At 36.1% G+C, this 23,689-nt stretch overlaps 1 protein-coding gene across 2 annotated transcripts in view; it reads right to left on the minus strand.

Annotated features, from left to right (window-relative positions):
• The window catches only part of CHM (CHM Rab escort protein), a 184,566-nt gene that overhangs the window by 60,255 nt on the left and 100,622 nt on the right, over positions 1-23,689 (minus strand). For both annotated transcript variants that reach the window (XM_023507023.2, XM_031944598.1), the window contains exon 9: positions 4,025-4,102. In XM_023507023.2, the coding sequence (XP_023362791.1) occupies positions 4,025-4,102 (78 nt within the window). The remainder of the gene's footprint in view (positions 1-4,024; positions 4,103-23,689) is intronic.

The following is a 23,689-nucleotide window of genomic DNA, read 5'->3' on the forward strand; positions in this document are numbered from 1 at the left end:
TTACAAACATTCTTTAAGCTGTCTGTCACAGGTACAGTCAGCAGAGTTCCTCTGAAAATGTAACTGAGCAAAGGCCAAAAGGAAGGCTGACTTGAAGGCAAAAATACAACTGCAGTAGGATAACCAGGTTTCTAAAAATATGGACCACATGAACAAAATCAATATATACAGAAGGAAATATATTAATAAATAAATAAAATAAAAAATTAATAAAACATCTTCGCATCAAATTTCATGAAGAAAATTCTTATGATTTAAGCAACTTAAAAACCAATGACTAAAAGCCATTCCCAAATAGAGAAGGTGTCAAAAAGTGGAACAATTTTTAAAGAGGTATAAGTTACTGACAATCATATGAAAATAATCTGGAAATCACTAGTAGGAAAAATGCAAATTAAAATAACTCTTAGGTTTACCTCATACACAGAAAATTAGCCAAGATGATCCAAACCAAAAAGTCAATTTGGGAGATGGGGGTGGGAAAAACTGGTTATGGAAAACCAGGCAGATATATTCTTGATGGAGATGTTTAGTGGTCCGACTGCTCTAGAAAACTATTTGGAATTCTGGGAGTAAAATGATTAAACTTTTCATATATTTTGGCCCAATAAATCCCACACTACTGGATAAATGGCCCAAGAAGTTCAAAGACAGAAAGAAAAACCCCGCATAAGCCAAAATAGCAGCACTCTCTGTGGTAGCAAATAATGGAAAACAAAATGGGTGGTCACTATTTGAGGAATGGCCGAACAAAGGGTTAGACATGAATGTAACGAAACATCTTTGTGCAAGAAGGAAAAAGGAACATGAGGAATTTGGGGAAACCTGGGAAGACTTCCATGAACTGATGTATAGTGAAATATAGAGAATCAAGTTACACAGCAGCTACGATGAAATAACAAAAACGCCACCAAAAGAAGACAAAATGATTGGCTAAAATAGTTAATCATACAAACATAACTCTTCTCCTCTTGGCGGGGGGGAGGAGGGGAGAAGGAAAAGGGGGAGACTAAGGGCAAAACATTCCAAACACTGTCATACAGGATCATGTTACTGATTCTTTTTGGATAACTTTTTTCTTTATTATAAAGGAGGGCTCAGGAATAATTAATATAAAAAGAAAAGACATTAATAAAACTCACTAAATTAAAAAATAAGATTGGTCACACATGTTCACGTGCCTAAGAATTATACACAAGTTTGGAACTGAGCCCAGAAAAGGGTACACGCAAACAAATGCCAAGCAAATGATTGATTCTCTGGCTTCTCTGCAATGGGAATGGACGGAAAAGGAAAAAATGGTTCTGCATATCACAGAGACAACTATTTCTTCCTGACCCACTTTGTAGATGCTCTAGGCATAGATATTTCAATGAACATTATTATTTTAAATTTAGGAAGTACCTTTCCTTTATGCCTTTTAGGGTACAAAATGTTCTTTATAAATCTTCAAACCATTTATCTCACATCATAAAATACTTTTTATTTAAAAAGCCCAAGTGTAAGAGTTTTTGAATAGGTTAATGTTTTTTCCTTTCTAAGCCTCAAAAATATTTGTCTTAGGACTATAAATTAGTTTATTGGAAATTAATAAAAAAAATTTTAAGTTATTAGAGTACACAAAATTATTGGAAAATGTGCAAAACAGCTTAAAAAGTTTCATCATAGAACGTTCATTTCAACAATATATTTAAGTACTATACAATCTAAAAACTTTTCTTTACAATCAACCTAAAACAGTTGTCTGAGATGTGTGTCACTCACTCCTTTAACAGGGCAAAAGCAACGTTAATTGTGAAGCCATTTCTAACAATCACTAAGAGAGTGATAAAAATCTTCTAACAAGTACTTTAAAAATTAATCCATCCCTCCCACTACCACCATCCCAACTGAGCAAAAAAAAAAAAAAAAAAAAAAAAAATTTTTTTTTTGCTGGAGGCAATTGGGGTTAGGTGACTTGCCCAGGGTCACACATCTAGGACGTGCTACTGAGCAAATTTTTAAAACAGACAAGCCCAGAAAACCAAGTGCCTCAATCCACAGTGACACAGTCTGGCAAAACAAATCCCCACATTAGTCACATTGGAAAATAAATTTCTTTTTGCATTTTCAGTTCATCACCTCACTGGCAGACTTTTTATCTTCGCTCTTCTGGACACAGTGTTTAGCAGTGCATAGAGTAGAGTTCTAAAAGCTTTCAAAGTTGTTTTTGTCTATAATGTTAACATTGTATAAATCCTTTCCCTAGTTCTGCTCCCATGGTTCTGCATCAGTTCACAAAGATCTTCCCAGTTTGCTCTGAAATTGTCCATTTCATCATTTCTTATGGCACAATAATATTCCATGACATTCTTATGCCATAATTTTTTTAGCCACTCCCCAAAAGGAAAAAACTCCACTACTTTCCAATTTGTGTCTACCATGTAAAGAGTTGCTGATAAATAATTTTGTACATATGAATCCTTTTCTACTTTCTTTGATGTCTAAGTCCACTAGGAGTATAACTGGGTCAAAAAAGTATGTATGGTTTGGTCCTAGTTCTACACTACTTTCCAAAATGGATGGATCAATTCATAGTTCCATCAACAGTGTAATTACTAGTACAGCTAATAATTACCAGGGCTAATACTGGTTTACCATAGTCCCTCCAACAATTATTATTTAATATTTTGTCATCTTGACCAGTTTCATAATCATGAGGCAGAATTCATATTTCCCTACTTGTTAGTGATTTGGAGCCTTTTTTCATATGATCGATTATGGATGGCTTGGATTTATTCCCTTGAAAACTGCTTCTTCCTATCCTTTTACCATTTATCTGCTAGCTCTCAGTCATATATTTGAATCAGTTCCTTTTATATATATATATATATATGTGTGTATGGATACATGCACACGCACACACACACACACACACACACACACACACGTCTTGGAACTTAGATCTTTAGTGGCCCTGGGAACTAACGAGTATGAAAAACTCAGAGCAACACAGCAAAGGTCCATAGGAACTGTTACATCAAAGCAACCAAAAGCAAGAGAATTACTGTGCCAAGGTAAACTAAACCACACCAGGCCAGCCAAACTCTGAGTAATCACAGTGACCAATCTTGGTCACAGAGAACACATAATAAGGCACTCTAATAGAAATGTAGAAGAAATAGGAAGAAAATATTGCGTATCCAGTTAGATGGCCATTTCTTTTTTCATCAGTTTTGGTTACCTTTTATGGGTCACGAAGGAAAGCAGGGCATATTTAAATAAGAAAGGGCTGTGGTATTAAAAAGAAGGGGATCAACCAAACTCTTTTGCAAATAACAAACCCAGACTAAAACTTCATTTCGTCTTTCTCAGACGTTACAATCTTATTTTCAAGGATATGTAACTTAGTCGTAAAAGGTATACATAATAGAAATACTGACAATATCCAGAAGTGCAAATTATGTTCAGAATTAAAAAAAAAAAAAAAGTAGGCATATTTCTCTCATTTCAACTCTAAACTTGCCTGCAGGCCTGATACTGTTGTAAAAGAATTTATCCGCAGATAAGAGGGCAGCATAGTTTATGACAACAATCTACCTAAAAACTCATTAAAGTCTTTTCTCTTGGAGTGACATGCATTATCAGCAGAGATTAATCTGATGAGTCTTTAGGTGAGCTCCATTTTTAAAAATGCAATAACAGAGGGCTTTGTTGTCATCTGATGAAAATCAATTAGAGTAGGTAAGGCCACAAGGAAAACTAACATCACTCATCACCAGCCCCCCGGCAGCTGAAATGATTTGTCTTCCAAGCTTGGGTGATCAGGAGCTGTAGTAATATTGCAGGGAAATTAATTTAGTTTCTATATTCTGAACCCACTTTCCTTGTTCTGGAGGACCTATACACAAATTACTTTTAATCAAGGTTGATATGTTATTAATACCAAGGAGGATCTTTGAAGAATCATTTTTTTAATCGACTTGAGCATTTTTCACCTGTGTTCAGTGTGTAAATAGGGGAAGGTTACTTATATTATCCTTACTTTCCAGATTCTTTGTCCACTACAAGGCACTGTACTGCATGGCTAAGACAATAGGTTCCACCAAATACTGCACACATCCTGCAAATGAGAGAGGAAAAAAAACAAACAAACAAAAATACATTAGACAATTGGTACTTTGCAAGGAAAATCCGCTTACCTGGAATTTCTTTTTATACTCTATTCAGTTCCATGGCAAAGTGAATTAACTGTTTTCCTCCTAATCACAGTAGTATAAATCTCCCCAAAGAGAGACCAGTTGACATCCTTTGGAAGAAAAGAATGCTATTTTGGCCCTGGTATAGATGCTACAGTTGACCTTAGAATATTTAGGCCTAGAATAATGATGATAACATCGAGTCTCTCTGACTGGAGGCAGGCTTTTCTACCAAGAGGCCTTGACCATCAGTTACAGACTGTTGAGTTTAATGTCTGCCTAGAACTATCAGAGCTCTATGTAGGCAGGTTACCATCTTCATATCTGACAGAGTGGAAAACCAACAGAAGTGAGCCATGGAGACGTGGGGAGGTTGGCCAAGGAGGGAAGTATGGAGATCCATTAGACTGGGGGAGGAGGAAAAGATCCAGTGGAGTTGAGGACACAGTAGCAACTATGGTAACTTAGATGTGGGAAAGAAAGAATGGGAGGGACAGACGACTGAAGCGATAGATTCCCAGCCATGCCTTTAATCATCGCTAGTTCAGTATTTTGAGTGGATACCGGTCCACTCTGATGGGTAGGGATTTCCTCCCCCTGTGGGTTAGAATCTGCAAGACAAAGGCTTAATGTTACCACAAGGTTTACAACTGCACATTTTGGAATGTTACAACAGGTAAATTAGAACAAACATGCAAAATCCCACTTGCCTGTTCAACACAAGAGACAAGAATTTTTGCTCAAGACATCACCTAGGAGATCTCCCTTTCTCTAGGCTGCTGAGAAGGAGAAGATAAGACACAGAGAAAACTGATGCAACAGCAGTCCCCTTCACCCTCCACCAACACTGTTGAACCTGTTGATGCCAACAGAGGCCAGATGCACATGAGAAAATATTAAAGGCATGAGTTCTATTTAAATTAAGTTAAAAGGCAGATCTATCTAAATCCAAAGAGGCATAAGACATTTGTACTAACTCTAGTAGGCCATAACTTCTTTGGTATCATCATTACCATCATTATCGTCATCTTTATTGATAGCTGAAAACCTCAGAGAGCACTTAAAAGTTTTCAAAACATTTGCAAAAATGATCTCATTAGGTTCTCTGAACAACTCCGTGGTTAAGCAGTACAAATATTAAAAACCTAAACTCATAGGTGAGGAAACAGACTCAGGCAATGGTTGTACACGATGTCAGAGGCGGTACAAACCCAAAATACCTCCCACATGACAAATTAATGATAAAATGAAGATTTGTGGATTCCAAGAAAACCACAGGAGTCCAGTTCAGTCCTAGGAAACTATGGTATAATATTCAAGTATTAAAAAGAATGCCATAAATATTACTGTTCTGTAAGAAATGACCAACAGGATAATTTCAGAAAGACCTGGAGAGACTTACATGAACTGATGCTGAGTGAAATGAGCAGGACCAGGAGATCATTATATACTTCAACAACAATACTAGATGATGACCAGTCCTGATGGATCAGGCCATCCTCAGCAACGAGATCAACCAAATCATTTCTAATGGAGCAGTAATGAACTGAACTAGCTATGCCCAGAAAAAGAACTCTGGGAGATGACTAAAAACCATTACATTGAATTCCCAATCCCTATATTTATGCACACCTGCATTTTTGATTTCCTTCACAAGCTAATTGTACAATATTTCAGAGTCTGATTCTTTTTCTACAGCAAAATAACGTTTTGGTCAGGTATACTTATTGTGTATCTAATTTATATTTTAATATATTATTCTGACCATCTACTGGTCATCCTGCCATCTAGGGGAGGGGGTGGGGGTGGGGTAAGAGGTGAAAAATTGGAACAAGAGGTTTGGCAACTGTTAATGCTGTAAAGTTACCCATGTATATATCCTGTAAATAAAAGGCTATTAAATTAAAAAAAAAAAAAAAAAAAAAAAAAAGAATGCCATAGTAAGTCAAGAGCAAAAGAAATCTGCTTAGTTCTGATACTAAAAGCAAAAATTTTTTCATTAGAGCTTCCTCCATAAAAGTGTCTCTGCATTAGAATATTTACAAACACTGATGCTTAACAGCATAAAAAAGTCACCAAAACAAATTTCCATAAATTTCTGTATATTAACAATTAATGTATCTGAAGAAGCTAAATAAAGATGGGGGAGGGGGTGCTTTTAATTTCAAATTGACATAAAGGCATACAGAGCTGTTTATTTTAGCAAAATACCTGTCAAAACATTAAGTCCTGCTTTTCGGCGTGCAATCCTTTTGCTGATAGTGGGCACCCTCCATGTAGAAAGCATGCAGCAAGGATGTGGAGAAGATTGAGCAGTGGACTGTCACTCTTGTGACCAAAGAAATAGTATACAGGAAGGACTAAGCCTGAATGAAAAACATCACCATCATGCAAGAAACCATCCAGATAGCACACTGACCTGGAAAATGGGAAGCACTTAAAAATGTTTTGCTCAGGACCACACAAAGATGGTGTCATCTAGACAGTTGTGTTCTCATGGCCACTGACCATTGGAAAGGATTTGTTGGTTCATAGTGGGTGTGGGTGTGGGTATGGGGGGGAGGGAGAGAGAGAAAATATGAGAGTACACTTAGAAGGTTTTTAACACCAAATCCATCATCAACTGTTTATATGTATTGAGCATAGAAAGAACTGTTGGTTACATGTCATTCTTTACATTTATGTCTACACAGAAATAATGATCATTGTGTTTATGTCCCTTGAATCATGAAGGACAGTAAGAATAGAGTAGGATAGCTGCTCTCCTCCTCACAGAATGGCATAAATTGCTGCAGAGAAAACAAACTAGGTCCTCTGTACTTCTGTAACTTCCAAAAAATGAAAAATGTTGCATGTGAACATATGATACCTGTAATGTCTCCTATCACTTTAGAATGTCTGCTCCAAAAGTAAATATATATATATATATATATATATATATATATATATATATATATGAATGTATGTGTATTATTCAAAAAAGCCCCTAACATAATAGGAACACTCAAGTGACAAACCACTATCACCCGAAGAAATCAAATTCTTTGTACATAAACCTTTTTATTTAAAAATAAAAAGGGGGGATCTCAAAGGATATGTTTCTGATAGAAATACTTGAAAGCATTAACAATATAAATGTTTGGATCTAGCTGGTGAACATTCAATTTTAAAAGTATTCATTTAGTTCTTACTATGTGCCAAACACAGGATTAGCGCTGTGGATATGGAGACCAAAATTAAACACTCCCTGCCTTCCCGGAGTTTACATTCTACTGAAGAAACAATATCTACACAGGTATGTAGATACAAAATATATGTTTAAAAATATAAAGTAATCCCAGGAAAGAAAGTAATACCAGATGGGTGGGTAGTGAGAAGGCTGAGAGGTAAGAGAAGGAATGTCATGTACAAGGGACAGCAGATTGGCTAATAAAGCTATAAAATGTACAATGTATGGAGGAGGGTAATGACATGTAAGAATAATGAAAAGGGAGGGAGGGAGGGATCAAAGTGTGAAAGTTTTAAATGTCAAAAGACATTACATTTGATCCTAGAGGGTAAGAGGTTGGAACCACTTCTGCAGTTACATGGAGGATAGACTGGTGTAGGAAAAAGATTTGAGGCAGGGAAACTTATCAGAAGGTTATTGAAATGATCCATGGAAAAGGTAACGAGTGTGTGACTTAGGGTGATGGCTTTGTGAGCAGAGAGATGGGGAAATATTAAGCATACTGTAGAGAAAGAAATAAGATCTGACAACTTGGTACGTATGAAGTGAATAAAAATGAGGAGCTAAGAATGACATCAAGGTTGTCAATGTGGATAACGGAAAAGATGGTGGGATCCTCAAACTACAAAGAGGGTTAGATTTAGCAAAACTGTTTTTTCTAAGACAGTAAGTGAAAGGCTAGTGCACTGAAAGTTAATGTAGTCCCACAAATGAACAATTACTCCCTAACTACGATTGAGAACTCATGAAATCCCAGCTCTGTGCATTCTAGTTCCCTGGGGCTGAAGCTGGTCAGGGAATCCCAAGGACTTATTAAAGTCTTAATAAAACTATCCTGTTTCCTTATCCTACTTATTGCAACGGAGCATAAGTCTACAGCAAAACAATAGCCAGTAAAAGAATATTGGTAATCATGGATAGAGCAGTGGCAGTTGAGAAGTAGAGTTAGAATTAAGACTACACAAGACAAATAAGTGAGCATATGTTGAGAAAATGGTTAGTGCAGATGATTCTATTAATTTAGTAGTGAAAGGGATAGTAAATATAGGACAATGACTCAAGGGAATTGTTTATAATATAATAACTCAATAACTCTGGGTCATAACAGGTTTGTTTTTTGTTTTTAAGAAAGAGGTAGACACACATTTTTGTAGGCAGTGGGGAAAGATTTAAAGTCAAAGAAGGAATTTTAGATAGGATCAGTTTCTAGAAGGAATGGGATCCAGGACACAAATAAAGGAGTCGACCCAAAGAGATGAGATATGTCTTCCTAGGAGGCAGGAATTAAGGAGAAAAATAGGAGTGAAGACGTAGAAGGGTTTTGTCATGCAGCATGGGGGGAAAGGAAGATCACAGTAGAAAATTTTCAGTAAAATTTCAGTAAAAAAAAAAGGGGGGGGATGGAGAAGAACTCGGTTGTTAGGGGAGCCATTCAGCTTAGAACATCTCCTAAAGATAGTAGGATGGTCAATGAAATGGAATAAAATTTTATCATGCAGCAGTGAGTATCAGATTGAGACTATAAAACAGGAATCTGTAATGGATCCAGTTGAAACAGTAGTAATGACTTCCTTAAGTGGCTTTCAGTAGGTCAACTGAAGAGGGCAAAGGGCAACATGAATTAGGATTGTGCATTCAGTAAAAGAGCATGGTGATGGCTCAAAGGAGACAAGGGTGAAGGAGAATATACAGTTCAACTGGTTAAGGAGACAGTCAAGAATTAGAAGGGAGGAAAAAGTAGACCAAAGGAGAGATGGGATAGAAGGATAAAGACTGTGATCAGAGAGAGAAATTTTTGAGTTCAAAATCCAAGGAGCTGGCCTAAGTATGAGTGATGGTGAACTCTAGGGTATTATCATTCCTAGAGGAAATTAATAAAACTATAAATCACAGGAACCAAGGAGATGAATGAACTAGGATTTGAGGGAACAGTGATATGCATATTGAAGTTTCTAAGGATGAGAGCAGGTGTTGGGTTGGAGAGTAAGGTTGTAAGTCAAGTTCTAAACCACTTAAGAAAAGATATAAATTAATGTGGAGAGTGATAGATCATCCCCAAAAGGAATTAGAATACATAATATAGGTAGGTTATATGAACCAGAAAAAGTGATAATGGCAGAAGAAAGGTCTGGAAGTGGCAGTGGAGAGCGAGGAGTATGCCACCTGCCCATTCCAGCCCAACAAGCCAGAGGACAGAAGAAAAGGACCACCCAACACTGAAGACAGTAGACAAATGGTAGTGATACCTTCAGTGCCTGTCTCACGGGCTGGTTGAGTAATACAAATCTGAAAACATATGTAAAACTCTTTGGAAACGTTACCTCTCGATTTAAATGTCAACTAAACAAAGTTACCACCAAAGCACTGAAGCAAAGACATTAGTGAATCACATTAAAGTCCAAAAGGAAGTGGACGTATCATAGCATAAAGGAAAATCTTTAAAGCTTTGAACAAAAACAAAATTTGGGGGAAGAGACATAGGTGTCAAGAACTGCTGGTGGAGAAACCCTCTCCAACTAATGCAGATCAACAGTTGTTGGGGGGTGGAGGGGGAGAGACAGAGACAGATGGACTTATGTCTTCTAAAAAGGGCTTGGGCACTGAGGGGTTAATTGACTAGAACAGTGACAGCTACTCAGTGTCACTCAGACACAGGATGTCTGGAACTTCCAAAGTCGCACACAGTGTGATACACACTACATCCCAATCTGGGTATTCCTCCAGGCACAGCTACTTAAGATCACAGTGGGTTAAAACAGAGATCCTAAGCCATCACCTTACCAAGCTACATAGTTCACATTTGGAGTTTTCTCAAGAAGCATGATCTCATAGACACGCACGTCACAATTTATTCCTCCTGCATGGTTGTGAGAAATGTTTCTCAAATTTAATTTAGCTTGTCTTCTTGCTAGCAGGAAGCCCTCAGCATCCAATCCCAACTTGGAGATTCCAAAGTGCAGTCCCTCTTGCACACAGTAAGACACCACAAAAATCTATTGAACTGTATTCCATTTACATAAATATGAGTTAACCTCTACAATTTATTCCTGAGGGGACCCCACCGTTTAAATTATCTTTGTAGATAAGAGTTCGGGTAGAACAATTCTATTTCCTATGTTCAGGGTAGTTCTCTATTGGAGGCAAAATATTGCTTTCAGATTCATGATTGACATTAGTTTCTTTAAGATGCCTTCCATATACAATTTGGTTAAAAAAGGAAAATTTTTCACAAAACACAATAATATTTAAGCCTACTTCTTGGTCATTTATTTTTTTTTACTTTTAAAGTATGAACTCAACAAACACAAAACATTTAAATACACACAAAAACTCCCCAAAATAAGGATTATATATGCAATCATCTGCAATAAGGGAAAAAGAGGAAGAGGAGGAGAATAAGTCGTAGTAGATGATGATAATGAAATGATGGTGATGAAGAGCTGACATTTATAGAGTTTTAAGGTTTACCAAGTGCTTTACAAATATTAACTCATTTTACCTTCATAGCAACCCTAGAAGGCATTTGCTGTTATTATTCTCATTTTACAGATGAGGAAACTGAGGAGGAGAGAGGTTCAGGGATTTGCCCAGGAACTAAGAGCTAACAGGTAACAGTGGCCAAATCTGAACTAGGTTTTTGTGACTCCAGACCCGGCACTCTATTCACTGTGACACTTAGTTGCTTCAGTTTTTAAAACTGTATGTTTTAGTAGTAACAAAATCAGTATGTTCCTTTGTGAATTTTTTTTTTTTGCTTTCCTCTGTATTTTTCCCTTTTTTTATTGAAACTCTTTTCTTCCTTTTTAATTTTTACATCACTACTAATAGTCACTAACTCCCTTCCCTTCCCTCCCTTGTAACAGACACAGAGTAAGCAGAGAAAGCTCTCAGGTCGCGTCTAGCTCCGCACTTCGCCCGTCACCTCTGGACCAAGGAGCAGAATGCTCATGTCACCATCAGTGTTTTCAAGTCACGCTTGGCTGCTGCTCTGATCAGTGCTCTTTCACTTCAGCTCTACCTCTTGAAACACTTTGGATCCTTCCAAACTCTGCTCAAGTACGCCCTTATATGAGGCCTTTCTTGGCTTTGCCATCTGCTAGCCTTCTTTCTGGCATACATTTTCTTGTATTTATTTTGGATTGCAAGTTCAATGAGTCAACCATATGATACAGAAGTTCCACTGAAAAACAGAATGTCCAGGACTAAGTAAATGGCAGTCAGTCTCATTGTAACTAGTTCTACAAAGACCATATCTGGGCTATCATCATTTTCGGAAAGATCTTTAGAGAGTTATCGAGAGAAGGGCAACCAAGATTGGGAAGAGGCTAAAAGAGGAGGTCAGAAGTGGATTGGTGAAGGAAGCTACTGGGGAAGGACAGATGAGAGAAGGGGAAGATTTTGAGGATGGGGAAAGGAAAGGATGATAATATCTGTCTATAAATACTTGAAGTGCTGGAAGACTTGATATGTTCTGGTGAGTCCCAGGTTAGACCCATAGGAATAGTGGGTAGAAAACACAAAGAAGCAAACTTTGACAAGGCAAAGAACCACCACCTAATCATCAGAGCTCTCCAAAGGGTGATTGGGCAAGCTCATAACACTGTAGAAGTTCCCCCATACACATACTCACCCACTGAGGTCTTTGAGCAAAGGCTGAATTGCCTATTTACTATGTACCTTGTAGAGGGGATTTTTCTTAAGGTATGGAGTGGGCCATAGGAGCAGCTATGTGGCACAGTGGATGAAGTTCTGGGCCTCGATTTAGGAAGTTCAAATTAAAATCTGGCCTCACATATTTCTAAGCTGTGTGACCCTGTACAAGTCATTTCACCCTGTTTGTTTCAGTTTCCTCATCCGTAAAATGAACAGGAGAAGGAAATGGCAGAACACTTGAGTACCTTTGCCAAGAAAATCAAATATGGGGTCATAAAGAGTTGGACACAACTGCAAAACCACTGAAAAAAGATGATGGGTTGGACCTGACGTCCCCAGAGAAACCCTTCTAAGTCAGATTCTAAAATGCTGAGAAAGGATAGGTGACCTATTTTTGATGCAGGAGGTCCTAGAGGTTCTTGAGTACCAGCAATAAGATACTTATAGGAATGATTAGAATCGGGGAGGCCAACTAAAGACATCATTGCAATTCAAGTCGCAGGCAAGTTGGACAAAAGCAGTTCAAAGGAGATGAAAAGACCTATTAGGAGCAACATTTTAATATTTAAACATTTAAATAAGCAAACAACAGAATCTGGTGATAAATAAAATGTGATTTTTTTTTTTTTTTTTAAAGGAGAAACAAAGATGACTCCATGGTTCTAGCAGAGGAGACTGGAACAACAGCTATATGACTGTCAACCTGGGGTAGTGTCCCTATGAGGCAAGAGCCTTTCACAACAAGTCTAAACCTGAATTATTGAGGCAAAAAACCAAAGTCATCGGAGGTGACGACAGTTTCTGCGTCACAATAGTGGTTTCTTATTAGTTTGGGTTAATGGTAGAACATTTATGAGACTATCTACAATAAGTTTAAGAGCTGTTACTTTCTACTTAAAGTGAAAATAAACCACATTGTATGTAGTCTCCCTACCCAGAATCTGCTGACTTAGATCAAACTCCTATTTTTCTTGATACGACCATCCATGGTGTATGTTATTGAACCCACATAAAAGTGCTGTCACGCACACAAAATAAGACACATAAGATTATATCAAAAGGAAAAAAGGTGTTAGAAATGCAAACTAAGAGTGAGATTAGTAAAATTTTCAAGTATAAATTCATTTTAACAGGTGAGGAAGAAAAAAGAAGCTACAAATGTTGCGGTCTGAAATTATTTCTGGGTTTCCATTTTGAATGAACTGCTGCAACAGCAGTAATCAATAATTATGTGTAAACTGATGGGTCTTTTTGTCTCTTACTTTAGATGTATAACTCTCCCTAAGAAATGAGCCCTGGATAAATGAAGAAGCTTACTCCCCAATTTACAATCCACTTACTCAGAACATTCAAGTGTCTGGTGCTTCCCCTAGTCAATGTTTCACTTACTAAAGCGGTTTCCAAACCTGACAGAAGGTTCAGAGGGTTGTGGAAATGAGAACAGGACTTCTGTTGGAAAGCAAAGTAGGTCTCTTTACATGAAGCAAGTACAGGTATTCTGCTAATGGAGAAGGAAGAAATACTTTCTGTCACTTGGGAAGAACTCCTTCTGAAGTAAATGAGAAAATGAAAATTCACCTTTTTAATTTCTAAGTTGTGAAAGAAAGAAATTCATTTCATTTCATAGTAATTTTAAAACTTCTACATTTTAATGACTTGGTATTCTTTTCCAGATGTATTTTTTAATTTTAAAATAAACATGCTTGACTCTGGTCAACAAGGAGATGGATTCAGGCCAGTTCCAATGTCTTGTGATGAAGAAAGCCATCTGTACCCAGAAAGAACAGGGGGACTTAAATGTAGACCACAACATAGTATTTTCATTCTTTTTGTTGTTGTTGGCTTGCATTTTGTTTTCTTCTTTCTCAATTTTTTTTTTCTTTTTGATCTAATTTTTCTTGTGCAGCATGATAAATGTGGAAATATGTATTGAAGAATTGCACATGGTTAAGCTATATTGGATCACTTGCCATCTAGGGGAGAGGGGATGGGAAAAAAATTAGAACACAAGGTTTTTGTAAGGGTGAATGTTGAAAATTATCCATATATATATTTTGAAAATAAAAGGCTTTAGTTAAAAAAATAAAATAAACATGCTGACTTTGGGAGTCAGAAGACCTGGGTACAAATCCTATCTCAGATTGAGCAAAAGCCTCTTAACTCTCTCAGATTCAGTTACTCCCAGAGTATGATCAATTGATGATCAACTGAGACAACATGATAGAAAAGGGAGCTATTAGAGGTATATAGAGTATTTTAGGGTAGCAAGCTGTCAGTAGAGCTGTTTTTTCAACTCTGTTAATGGAGTGGCCACGCCTTCTACTATTCTCTTACATACAACCCCAAAAAACAATATACAAGAACAAATATTTCTCAGTGTGTCGCAGTCTATTTTTTACTTAAAACAACAAAGCCAGGATTATCTGGTTCCTAAGGAAGGGTGCCAAATAGTTCTTAAGGTGGTGGTAATTATTAGAAATATTCCTGATTATATTTCAAAGAAGTTTTCCACTGTAAACTATATGCTGTCTCAATATGATATGCTCAGGCAGAATTTACCACATCAACCTAACTCTCACAGCAGAGTCAAATGGCTTGGTATATCTGGACTACAACATAGCTCTTTGATGCCATTAACCACAAAAGAAAGATGCTTAAACTAATATTACTCTAATTAACTGGCTGCTGCCTGTAACAGTGATTCAGGTTTTGCTGAAAGACAGCACTAACTCTGGACTCAAGTTCAACTTTGCCCTGGTGACATCAAATCACATTACAGCTAAATTAACAGTTGTGAAAATTTTTGGCCTGGTAGCCCCCATCCCACATAGCCTTTAAATGTAATTTCTGTTCCTATCAAGTCAGGAATCAGCCATTATAACTTTTTACACAGCTGCAAAACAATAGGACCAGTTAATAGCTGAACTTTTGACAGCACTATTCATGATGATTTATGAGTTTGTATATAATTTGATTATTCTATTAATTCTGCTGATTATTGTTTCAGCTAATACAGTGAAGGTCACGTCCAAAATAAATCTTCATTACATTTCACAGAAAGTAACTGCCTCCAAGTAGTTGTTTTCTTTAATTAAACACTAATGTAACAAGAAGGAAAATAGGCTTCAGGGTTGATGCATCTGTTACTACAAGAGAAATGTACTTCACTGATGTAAAATAGTCAATGCTAACATAAAAACAGAGAGAGCTTCTCTCTCAACCTTGCTATTCACCAACAAACCACTTCATAAACACATTTCTTTTGATCAATTCCAAAATCACAGAGAATTAAACTGTACTAATGACTACAAACCAAATTTAAACCATACAACTAGAAGACTAAAATAAATAAATAAATAAAGCCACCCGCTTCCAACTCATGTGTAAAATGCAATATGTTTTCATTTCTAAAACTATGCGCATAGGATTCTATATGCAAAAAATGAATAGGAGTCTTTGTCATAACTGGTTTTTCTCAAGGTGTCAATAGACTTTCTCTATCCCTAAAAATGAATACTGGGCACAAGGCCCTGAGATTTCTGGAGGGAGATCAGAGAAAAAATGCCAAGGTACCACATTAATATATTATCCTCATTCAGCTTATTTTTGTACACAAAAGAAGCTATGTCCTGGATTTCATGTTTTATTTCCTTGGTACTCAAAGGTCTCATTTCCTCGACGACAATATCCTACCTAAAAAGAAAATATACTATCAAGATATAAAACAACTACTTCAAACTAATAAGACTAAAAGAAAAATGAAAGGGCAAGACCAGAAGAAATAGAAAGAATAATTAGAACAGATTATGCACAATCACATGCTAACAAAAACTGAGAACACAGAGGAAAGAGGAATATCTTCAAAAATATAAAATATTCAAACTATCAGAAGACTAGGGAGTGAAATCTTAAATGATCCAGCTCAGAAATGGAAATCGATCTGCCTGTAAAGGACCATGAAAGAAAAGAAAAATTCCTGGTCCTAATGGAGCCACAGTAAAATTTTTATTAAACTTTTAAAGAATAACTAGTATCTATACCTCACAAATTATTTGCAAAAATTGAGGAAGAAAGTACTCTACCAAGATCCCTGTATGAAATAAATATAGTCCTATAGACTAGGAAAACATAAAGAACAAAAGGAAAATTATGGGTCAATACCATTAATGAATACAAACTCAAAAATTTTCAACAAAATTTCATCAACCAGAGTACATTTTATCCAAGATATGATCCATTATAACCAAGTGAGAACTATACCAGGGATGCAAGGATGATTCAACAGTAGGAAAACAATCAAGATAATCATATTAAAAGTCAAAAAACAACAGGATTAACTCGATAGATGCAAAAAAAAAAAAATAACCTTGACAAACCACAGTAATCATGCTAAAAATCCTTCAAATTATAAGCACAGAGAAATCTTTTTTTTTAATAATGTAAAAGGTAAATCTAAAATCATATGATATGCTAGAAGCTTTTCCAATAAATATGGGAATGAAGCAAGAATATTCACTCTTCCTACTATTATTTGATATAATTCTTAAAATACTAGTAACAGCAAAATAAGAGAAAAGATAAAATGCATAAAGATCGACAAAGAGGAAATAAAATTATCCCTATTTGTTGAGAACATATTGTATATTTGGAATCAGCAAAGGCACTAAATGAGATAATTGCTTCATTAAAGTTTCAGGGTACATTAAAAATACTCAAAAATTAAAAGCATTGCAGCATGACGAATATGGAAATATTTAGAAGAATTGTACGGGCTTAACCTATATTGGATTACTCGCTGTCTTGTGGAGGGTGGGAGAAAGAAGAGAGGGAGAAAAATGTGGAATACAAGGTTTTGCAAAGGTGAATGTTGAAAACTATCTTTGCATGTATTTGGAAAAATAAAATACTACTAAAAATAATTTCATCCTCAAAAAACTCCCCAAAACCAACTGAAGAACATTTCCATATACATACAAAAAAAAAACAAAAAAAAAAAACCACAAAAGAATTATGTATGAAACCATGAATTGGTTTCATAAAAAGGTATACAGATTTCTATTTTCCTTTCAAAAAAAATTAAAAGCATTCCTATAAAATAATACTCAAACTCAAGAAGCAAAAATAGAAAGAGAAATCCTATTCCAAATAACTATATCTGGGGATTGAGCTACCAAAGCATACAAAAGGTTTCATAAATTCCAATACCAAGTGTTCAGAATTAGGGTTAGAAATAAAGAATCACTTAAATACATAGCAGGAGGAATATTCAGTGGGGATTGGCTAACCAGATTGTGGTACATGAATGCAATAAAATATTACTATTTATAAGAAATAATGGTATGATGGATACAAAGAAGTATGGGAAAATCTACATGAACTGATGCAGACTAAAATAAACAGAGCCAAGAAAACAACATACAATATGGCTATAACAATGTAAATGGAAAGAATAACCACACACCAAAAACTCGAAAGTGAATGTGACAGAACTAAAAAGAGCAAGGAGAATTCAAATGAGATGAGAGGACGTTTCTACCCAACGCTTCATTAAGGTAGGAGAACCACAGATATTACATATTACACAGGTTTGGGGAATTTTTCAACGCACTGTCTGGTTAAGCTGGCTTTTTTTTTTCCTTTTTAGAAATTACAATTTGTTATACAATGGGGAGAGAGATACTGAAGATAACTGATGATGTAAGACAGAGAAGACATCAATACAAACTTATTTGAAAACCAGCAATCAGTACTGAGTTTAGCACTGGCATTTTTCTAACTGTTCATGGTTTTATAACTGCTTGACTTTTCTACCTCTGTCAGAGAATCCATTAAGTGTCAGTAATATCTAAATATTCTGCTTAGAACGATCCTAGATACACACACAAATAGTTACTGAAGACTTTCTCTGAGATCCCAGTGATACCACAAGCAACATATTGTGTTTCCAAATAGGGAGCAGCAGTATTCACTGGGTACATATGAATCTGCCACAAAATATACTTGTGAAGTCATTTTGTTATTTTGTGTTGAGCAGATAGAAAAGGAACATTACATCTTTGAAAATACAGTTTACAGAATTACAGAATGTGAAAGGTAGAAGGGACCTCAATGGCTAGTCACATCACACTGTTAACTCCTATTGAGTCTGCAGTCCACTAAAATCCACAGATCTTTCCCCAGACAAATGTCAGTCTAATCGTGTCTCCCCATCCTCTACTTATGAAGTTCATTTCTTTTGTCTGAACTATAAGACCTAATAATTATCCTTACTGAATTTCAATTCATACGTTCAGCCCTATGCTTTAAGTCCAGGGGTCTAGCAAACTATGGTCCAGGGCAGGTGTTCTCTGTTTTTGAATGGTTTTACTATCTAAAATATTTTACTATATTTTAAAATGCAAAAGCCATTCTTACCTCATAGGTTTTACAAAAACAGGCTACTGGCCCTCCAGCCTAATTCGCCTATCCCTGCTCTAGTCTTTCAAGATGTTTTTGGATCTCGATTCTGGGATTATCAATTACTGTAACTGCCAAATCTGATGGTCTTTTCTTAGTCCTAATCCTTCTTTACCTCTCTGCTATATGTGACACTGCTGATCACTACATATCATGTACATATTTTACATACTCTCCTCTTAAGTTTTCAAGACCCTACTCCCTTCTGGTTCTCCTCCCACCTGTCTGACTACCTCTTCTCCATCTTCTATGCTGGTTCGTCATCTACATCAACTGTGGCTGCTCCTGAAGGTTCTGCTCTTTCCAAACTTCTATACATTCCCTCATAACCTCATGAGCTTCCAAGGGTTTAGCCAGCACCGCAATGCAGATTACAGGTTGTCATGTCTCCTCTAAGCTTCAGTCCTGGATCACCAATTAGCTACCAGCCATTTTGATGATCCAGGACTAAAAATGTCATATAAATACCAAGAATTCATTATGAAAATTTATTGCTGCTCCCTTCACAACATCTCTTACCTCTACCACCTAGCCATGACTAAGAACCTGGTTTTGATTACTTCTCATCTGGACTGTTGGAATAGCTTCCTAATTGATCTCACTGCCTCACGTTTCTCCCCTTTCTGATCTCTAAGTAACAGAGCCACCAAAGTGATATTCCTATAGCGCTACCATATTATGCCCCAATTCCAACTCCAGTGCTCCCTTTATGTTGAGGATCAAGTACAAACTCTTCTCTTTGGCATTTAAAGCCCTTCACAACCTGACTCCAACCTATTTTTCCATATTTGCCATTCATTATTCCCTTTTCAGTCATGCTTTTATTTAACCAAACTCATTTTTCTACTGCTTTTCAGCATGGATGTCCATTTCCCATCTTCCCATCACCTGCTCCTGGAAAGCACCACTTGGTCCTCTGCCTTTTAGAAGTCCTAGTTTCTTTCAAACCTTAACTTAATAGACACTACTTAAATGAGGTTTTTTTTCCATTGCACTAGCAGCTGCTAGTTCTTCCATCCTCCAGATTACCTTTTTATTTTTTTAAAACATGTATCGTGCATACTCTGAAACTAAAAGTCTTAAGAGAGGTGCCAAAAGCAGTGGTTCACAAAGTGAGGTTTACCCAGTACCCTTTGGTCTTGGTGGTCTATGAGGTCAAAATTACTGTCATGAGAATATTAAGACAGCACTTGCCTTTTTTCATTGTCATTCTCTTTCAACTATACAGTGGGGTTTTTCCAGAGGGCTACATGTCCTCTGAATTGAAGATTTTGTTGCAAACACTAAGAATGCATTAATATCTCATCTGCAAACTTATACTTTTGCCTTGCAAAGGGAAAAATCTCCAGATGTGGTTAGACTTGGTGTTTTATCTGTACTCATCTGGTACCAGTATCAACTTCTCATCAAAGAAGATCTTTAATGTAAGTGCTTGGCAACAAAAATAGGCAGTGTTGAAATATTCAAAGTATAGAATAACCTTTATGAACTTGATGATTTATCTTGAAATAACTGTGCTGATATTTGCACTGATGATAGAAAAAAAAAAAGGGTGAGTAAAACTGCTGGCAACTTAGCATAAATCGAGACAGCGGCAACAAAATGTAGTAGAAACCATTGTATTCTTCACTGCCACACATACACAGTTTTAAAAAAAACATCAAGTTTCACTTAAGAATATCTTTAAACAATAAAAATTATTAGTTTAATTCAATTTTGGTACACAAGTAAATCCCTTTTTAATAATCTGTGTAACAAAATGGGAAGTACCCAAAAAACACTTCTGCATTCAAACATTTGATGGCTGTCTTGGGGAAAGCACTTGTACAATTGAACTGCAAGATGAACTAGAAGCCTTTTTACATGGAACATAATTTTTGCTAACAAATAAACCATGCTTCTTTAGACTTGGACATTTGGCAGGCATTTTCTCAAAAATGAACAAAGCAAGCCTGTCACTTCAAGGAAAACAACTGACAGTACTTGTTGCCAATAAGAAAAGTCAAGCTTTTGAGAGAATATTCAAATTTTGGAAAACTTGTAACTGTCACCACGAGCTTGACAGTTTCTAGATCTTTGAAGTCTTTTCTGATGATATCAACTGTGAATTTTGATGTGGTATAAAGAAACACGTCAACATTTGGAAGATTTATATAACTCAGTGAAACTATATTTTCCAAATGATCAATACGTGAAGTTACAAAATTGTGAGTAAAAGATCCATTCAAAGTGCAAAACAGACCAATCGATTTCACACATGAAAAAAAGATCCATTCATAGCATTTAAATGTAACAGAATACAAAAAGGTAATTTGCATAATTTCAGATTCTACAAGGAAATAACCTTTAAGAAATTGCCACTTGTTGTAGAATCAAAAAAGAAATCAAAGAGATATCCACTATTGTCTGAAAAGGCAATTAAAATGCTCCTCCCTTTTCCAACTACCTGAAGTAGGATTTTCTTCATATTTTCCAACCAAAATAACATATTGTAATAGAATGAATGCATAAACAGATATGAGAATCCAACTGTTTTCTATTATCCCAGATATTAAAAAGATTCACAAAAATATAAAAACAATGCCACTCTCCTCACTAAATTTCGTTATGGAACACAGTTAATTTTTCATAAAAATGTTTGTCAATTACCTCCTTACTGTTACTTCCTAAGGCCACTTGACTTCATTCTCCAGGAGATATGGCTCTAGATCAGTAACCACACCATCACGGTTATCGATGGTATTAATATCTTTCTTATGTAGCTCTTTTTTATATTCTTGCCACCTCTTCTTAATCTCTTCTGTTTCTTCTAAATCCCTCTCATTTTTGTCTTTTATCACAGCCATTTTTGCATGAAACTTTCCCTTGTTACCTCTAGTTTTCTAGAAGAGCTGTCATGTTCCTCACTCTTATTGTTTTCTTCTATTTGTATTGCTGATTTAAGAAAACAGTCTTTAAAAAATAAGACTTAAAAATAGATCTGTAGTCTCAAATATTTTCCTTTTTTTTTTTTTTTTTTTGGTTGGCTTGGCTTGATCTGAGAGACAAATAGAGTGAACTTGTGTGTCATTCTCTCTTAAATACATGAACCATATGCTCCCAAACCACAACAAATTAAGATAATTAAAGTCATTTGGCTTTCAAGCTTAGCTTAATAAAATAGATCAAGGATCCCAACTTAAAGACAGACTTTACTCACTATTTCACTTATTTTTTCCAAGGTATACAAACAAAATCCCATGTACTGATTTTGATAATCTCCAAATCTTCCATTTCCATCTCTGGGTCTTTGCCTGATTATCCATTCCCAGTGCTTAGACTATAATTCTTCCTTATCTCCACTCTATAGAGTCTCTCTCTTTCTTTAAGATGTAGCTCAATATAAATAAAAACCTTGCCTGATTCCCCAACTGTTAGTGCCCTTTCTCCCAGACAACCTGTTTAAACCACTTGATATATATTTCTCTTTATTAATGCATTTTGTATTTTCGTCTGTATTTGCTATCTAACTACATGCTAGGTCTTTAATATTTTTTGATGGGTTGACTGATTGAAAATGCCAAGTTATATCTGTAAAGTAATCAGAGCTTCCAATAGAATTTTTTCAAAGGCAGCCATGACTGCGTTACTCTCCTGCTCAGAAGCCTTCACTGGCTTCCTACTGCTTCTAAGACAAAATACAAATTCCTCAGAATGCCATTTGTGGCCTGCCTAATCACTCTAACTTAAATCTCCAGAATTATTTCACATCATTCCCTTTTATGTACTCTCTATTCCAGACAAATTGGCCTAATTGTTTTCTAAACTAAATATTTCACCCCCTAAGTTATGTGCATTCACATCATCTATCTCCCAGAATCCTCATCAAGTACAACCTCCTGCAGGGAGGAATGCTTCCCTGATATTCCGCAGTTTATCATGCTCTTTCCCTCCTCATATTACTTTTGATCTCCTCACTTAGCTACTTTCCTACAGTAGAATTCAAGCTGCTTGAAAGACAGGAATTGTTTTGGGTTTGCATTTTTATCTATGTCCCAAATCTAGCCCAGTGCCTTATGCATACCAAATACTAAAAGAGTTGACTGAACTAATAAAAAGCTCACAGTTATATTGATCTTTACAATTTCTACAATATCGTCATGTATGTTAAGTCATTTAATCCTTATAACAATTTTATGAATGAGGCAAGGATAGCATCATTCCCATTTAACCAGTAGGGTGGGTTGACAGAATCAAACTTGACTTGCCCACAGCCATACAGACAAGACCAATAAAATGACGCAACAGACCTGAAACTCGGGGTCTGATTCATGCATCCAGTCATTAATTTATTCAACAAACTTTAAGAAATGTCTTTTTTATTTGTGGGAAAAAACAAAGATAAATAAGTATCAATCGTAAAGATGCTTTTTCAAACTCTAGTAACACAACCAACACAACGATTAACAACAAAACAGCAGAAGTATCAGAGAGACGTGTTACAACAGTTTGTAGGAACATCATTTCTGACTGTAGAGAAGGTTAGCCTTCAGAGTTTCAAAAGGGGGTATTAACTGAACTAAAAAACAAAGTAGTACTTAAATTAATATAGATGGAGAGAAATCAGCAACCTAGATATCAGCAACTACTGGAATAAGATCCCTGAAGCAAGATCATTCAGGATGTTGTTCATGGAAAAGCAAGGAGCTAAGTTTGATCATCAGGGCAAGAGTATGAAAATTTAGATCAAGCTGGGAAATAAGGTGATATTGAGAATTTATCCCCCAAACCAGACACTCTCTAAGGAGGAATAGCTTATTTGAATGCTTTCTAACATGGTCAGGTAAATTCTACTTGTTATTGTGACTAAGGCCATGACGTGGTTAGTCTGACAAGACTACAACAATACTATCTAATTTATTGTGATCAATGACATGATTTTATCATCACTAAAAATATGTCTCCCTACTAGTGCCTGCATGTCATTGAGATGACCCAGGGCAAATTAGATGGTTCATAGGTTTCAGACCTGTACTGGCTACAAAAAGTCTTTGCTTTTAGGTTACTGCAAGAACGCTGGAGAATTAATTAGCTAAAAGATACTTCATTATAATTTCCCATTTTCTCCTTCAGAAGTTAAAAGACCTCAGAATTTCTGCTCTGAAAAGAGATTTTGGAAGTCATCTAGTGAAGG

The sequence above is a fragment of the Sarcophilus harrisii genome, chromosome X (assembly GCF_902635505.1).
Source record: "Sarcophilus harrisii chromosome X, mSarHar1.11, whole genome shotgun sequence".
In the NCBI taxonomy this organism is placed as follows: Eukaryota; Metazoa; Chordata; class Mammalia; order Dasyuromorphia; family Dasyuridae; genus Sarcophilus; species Sarcophilus harrisii.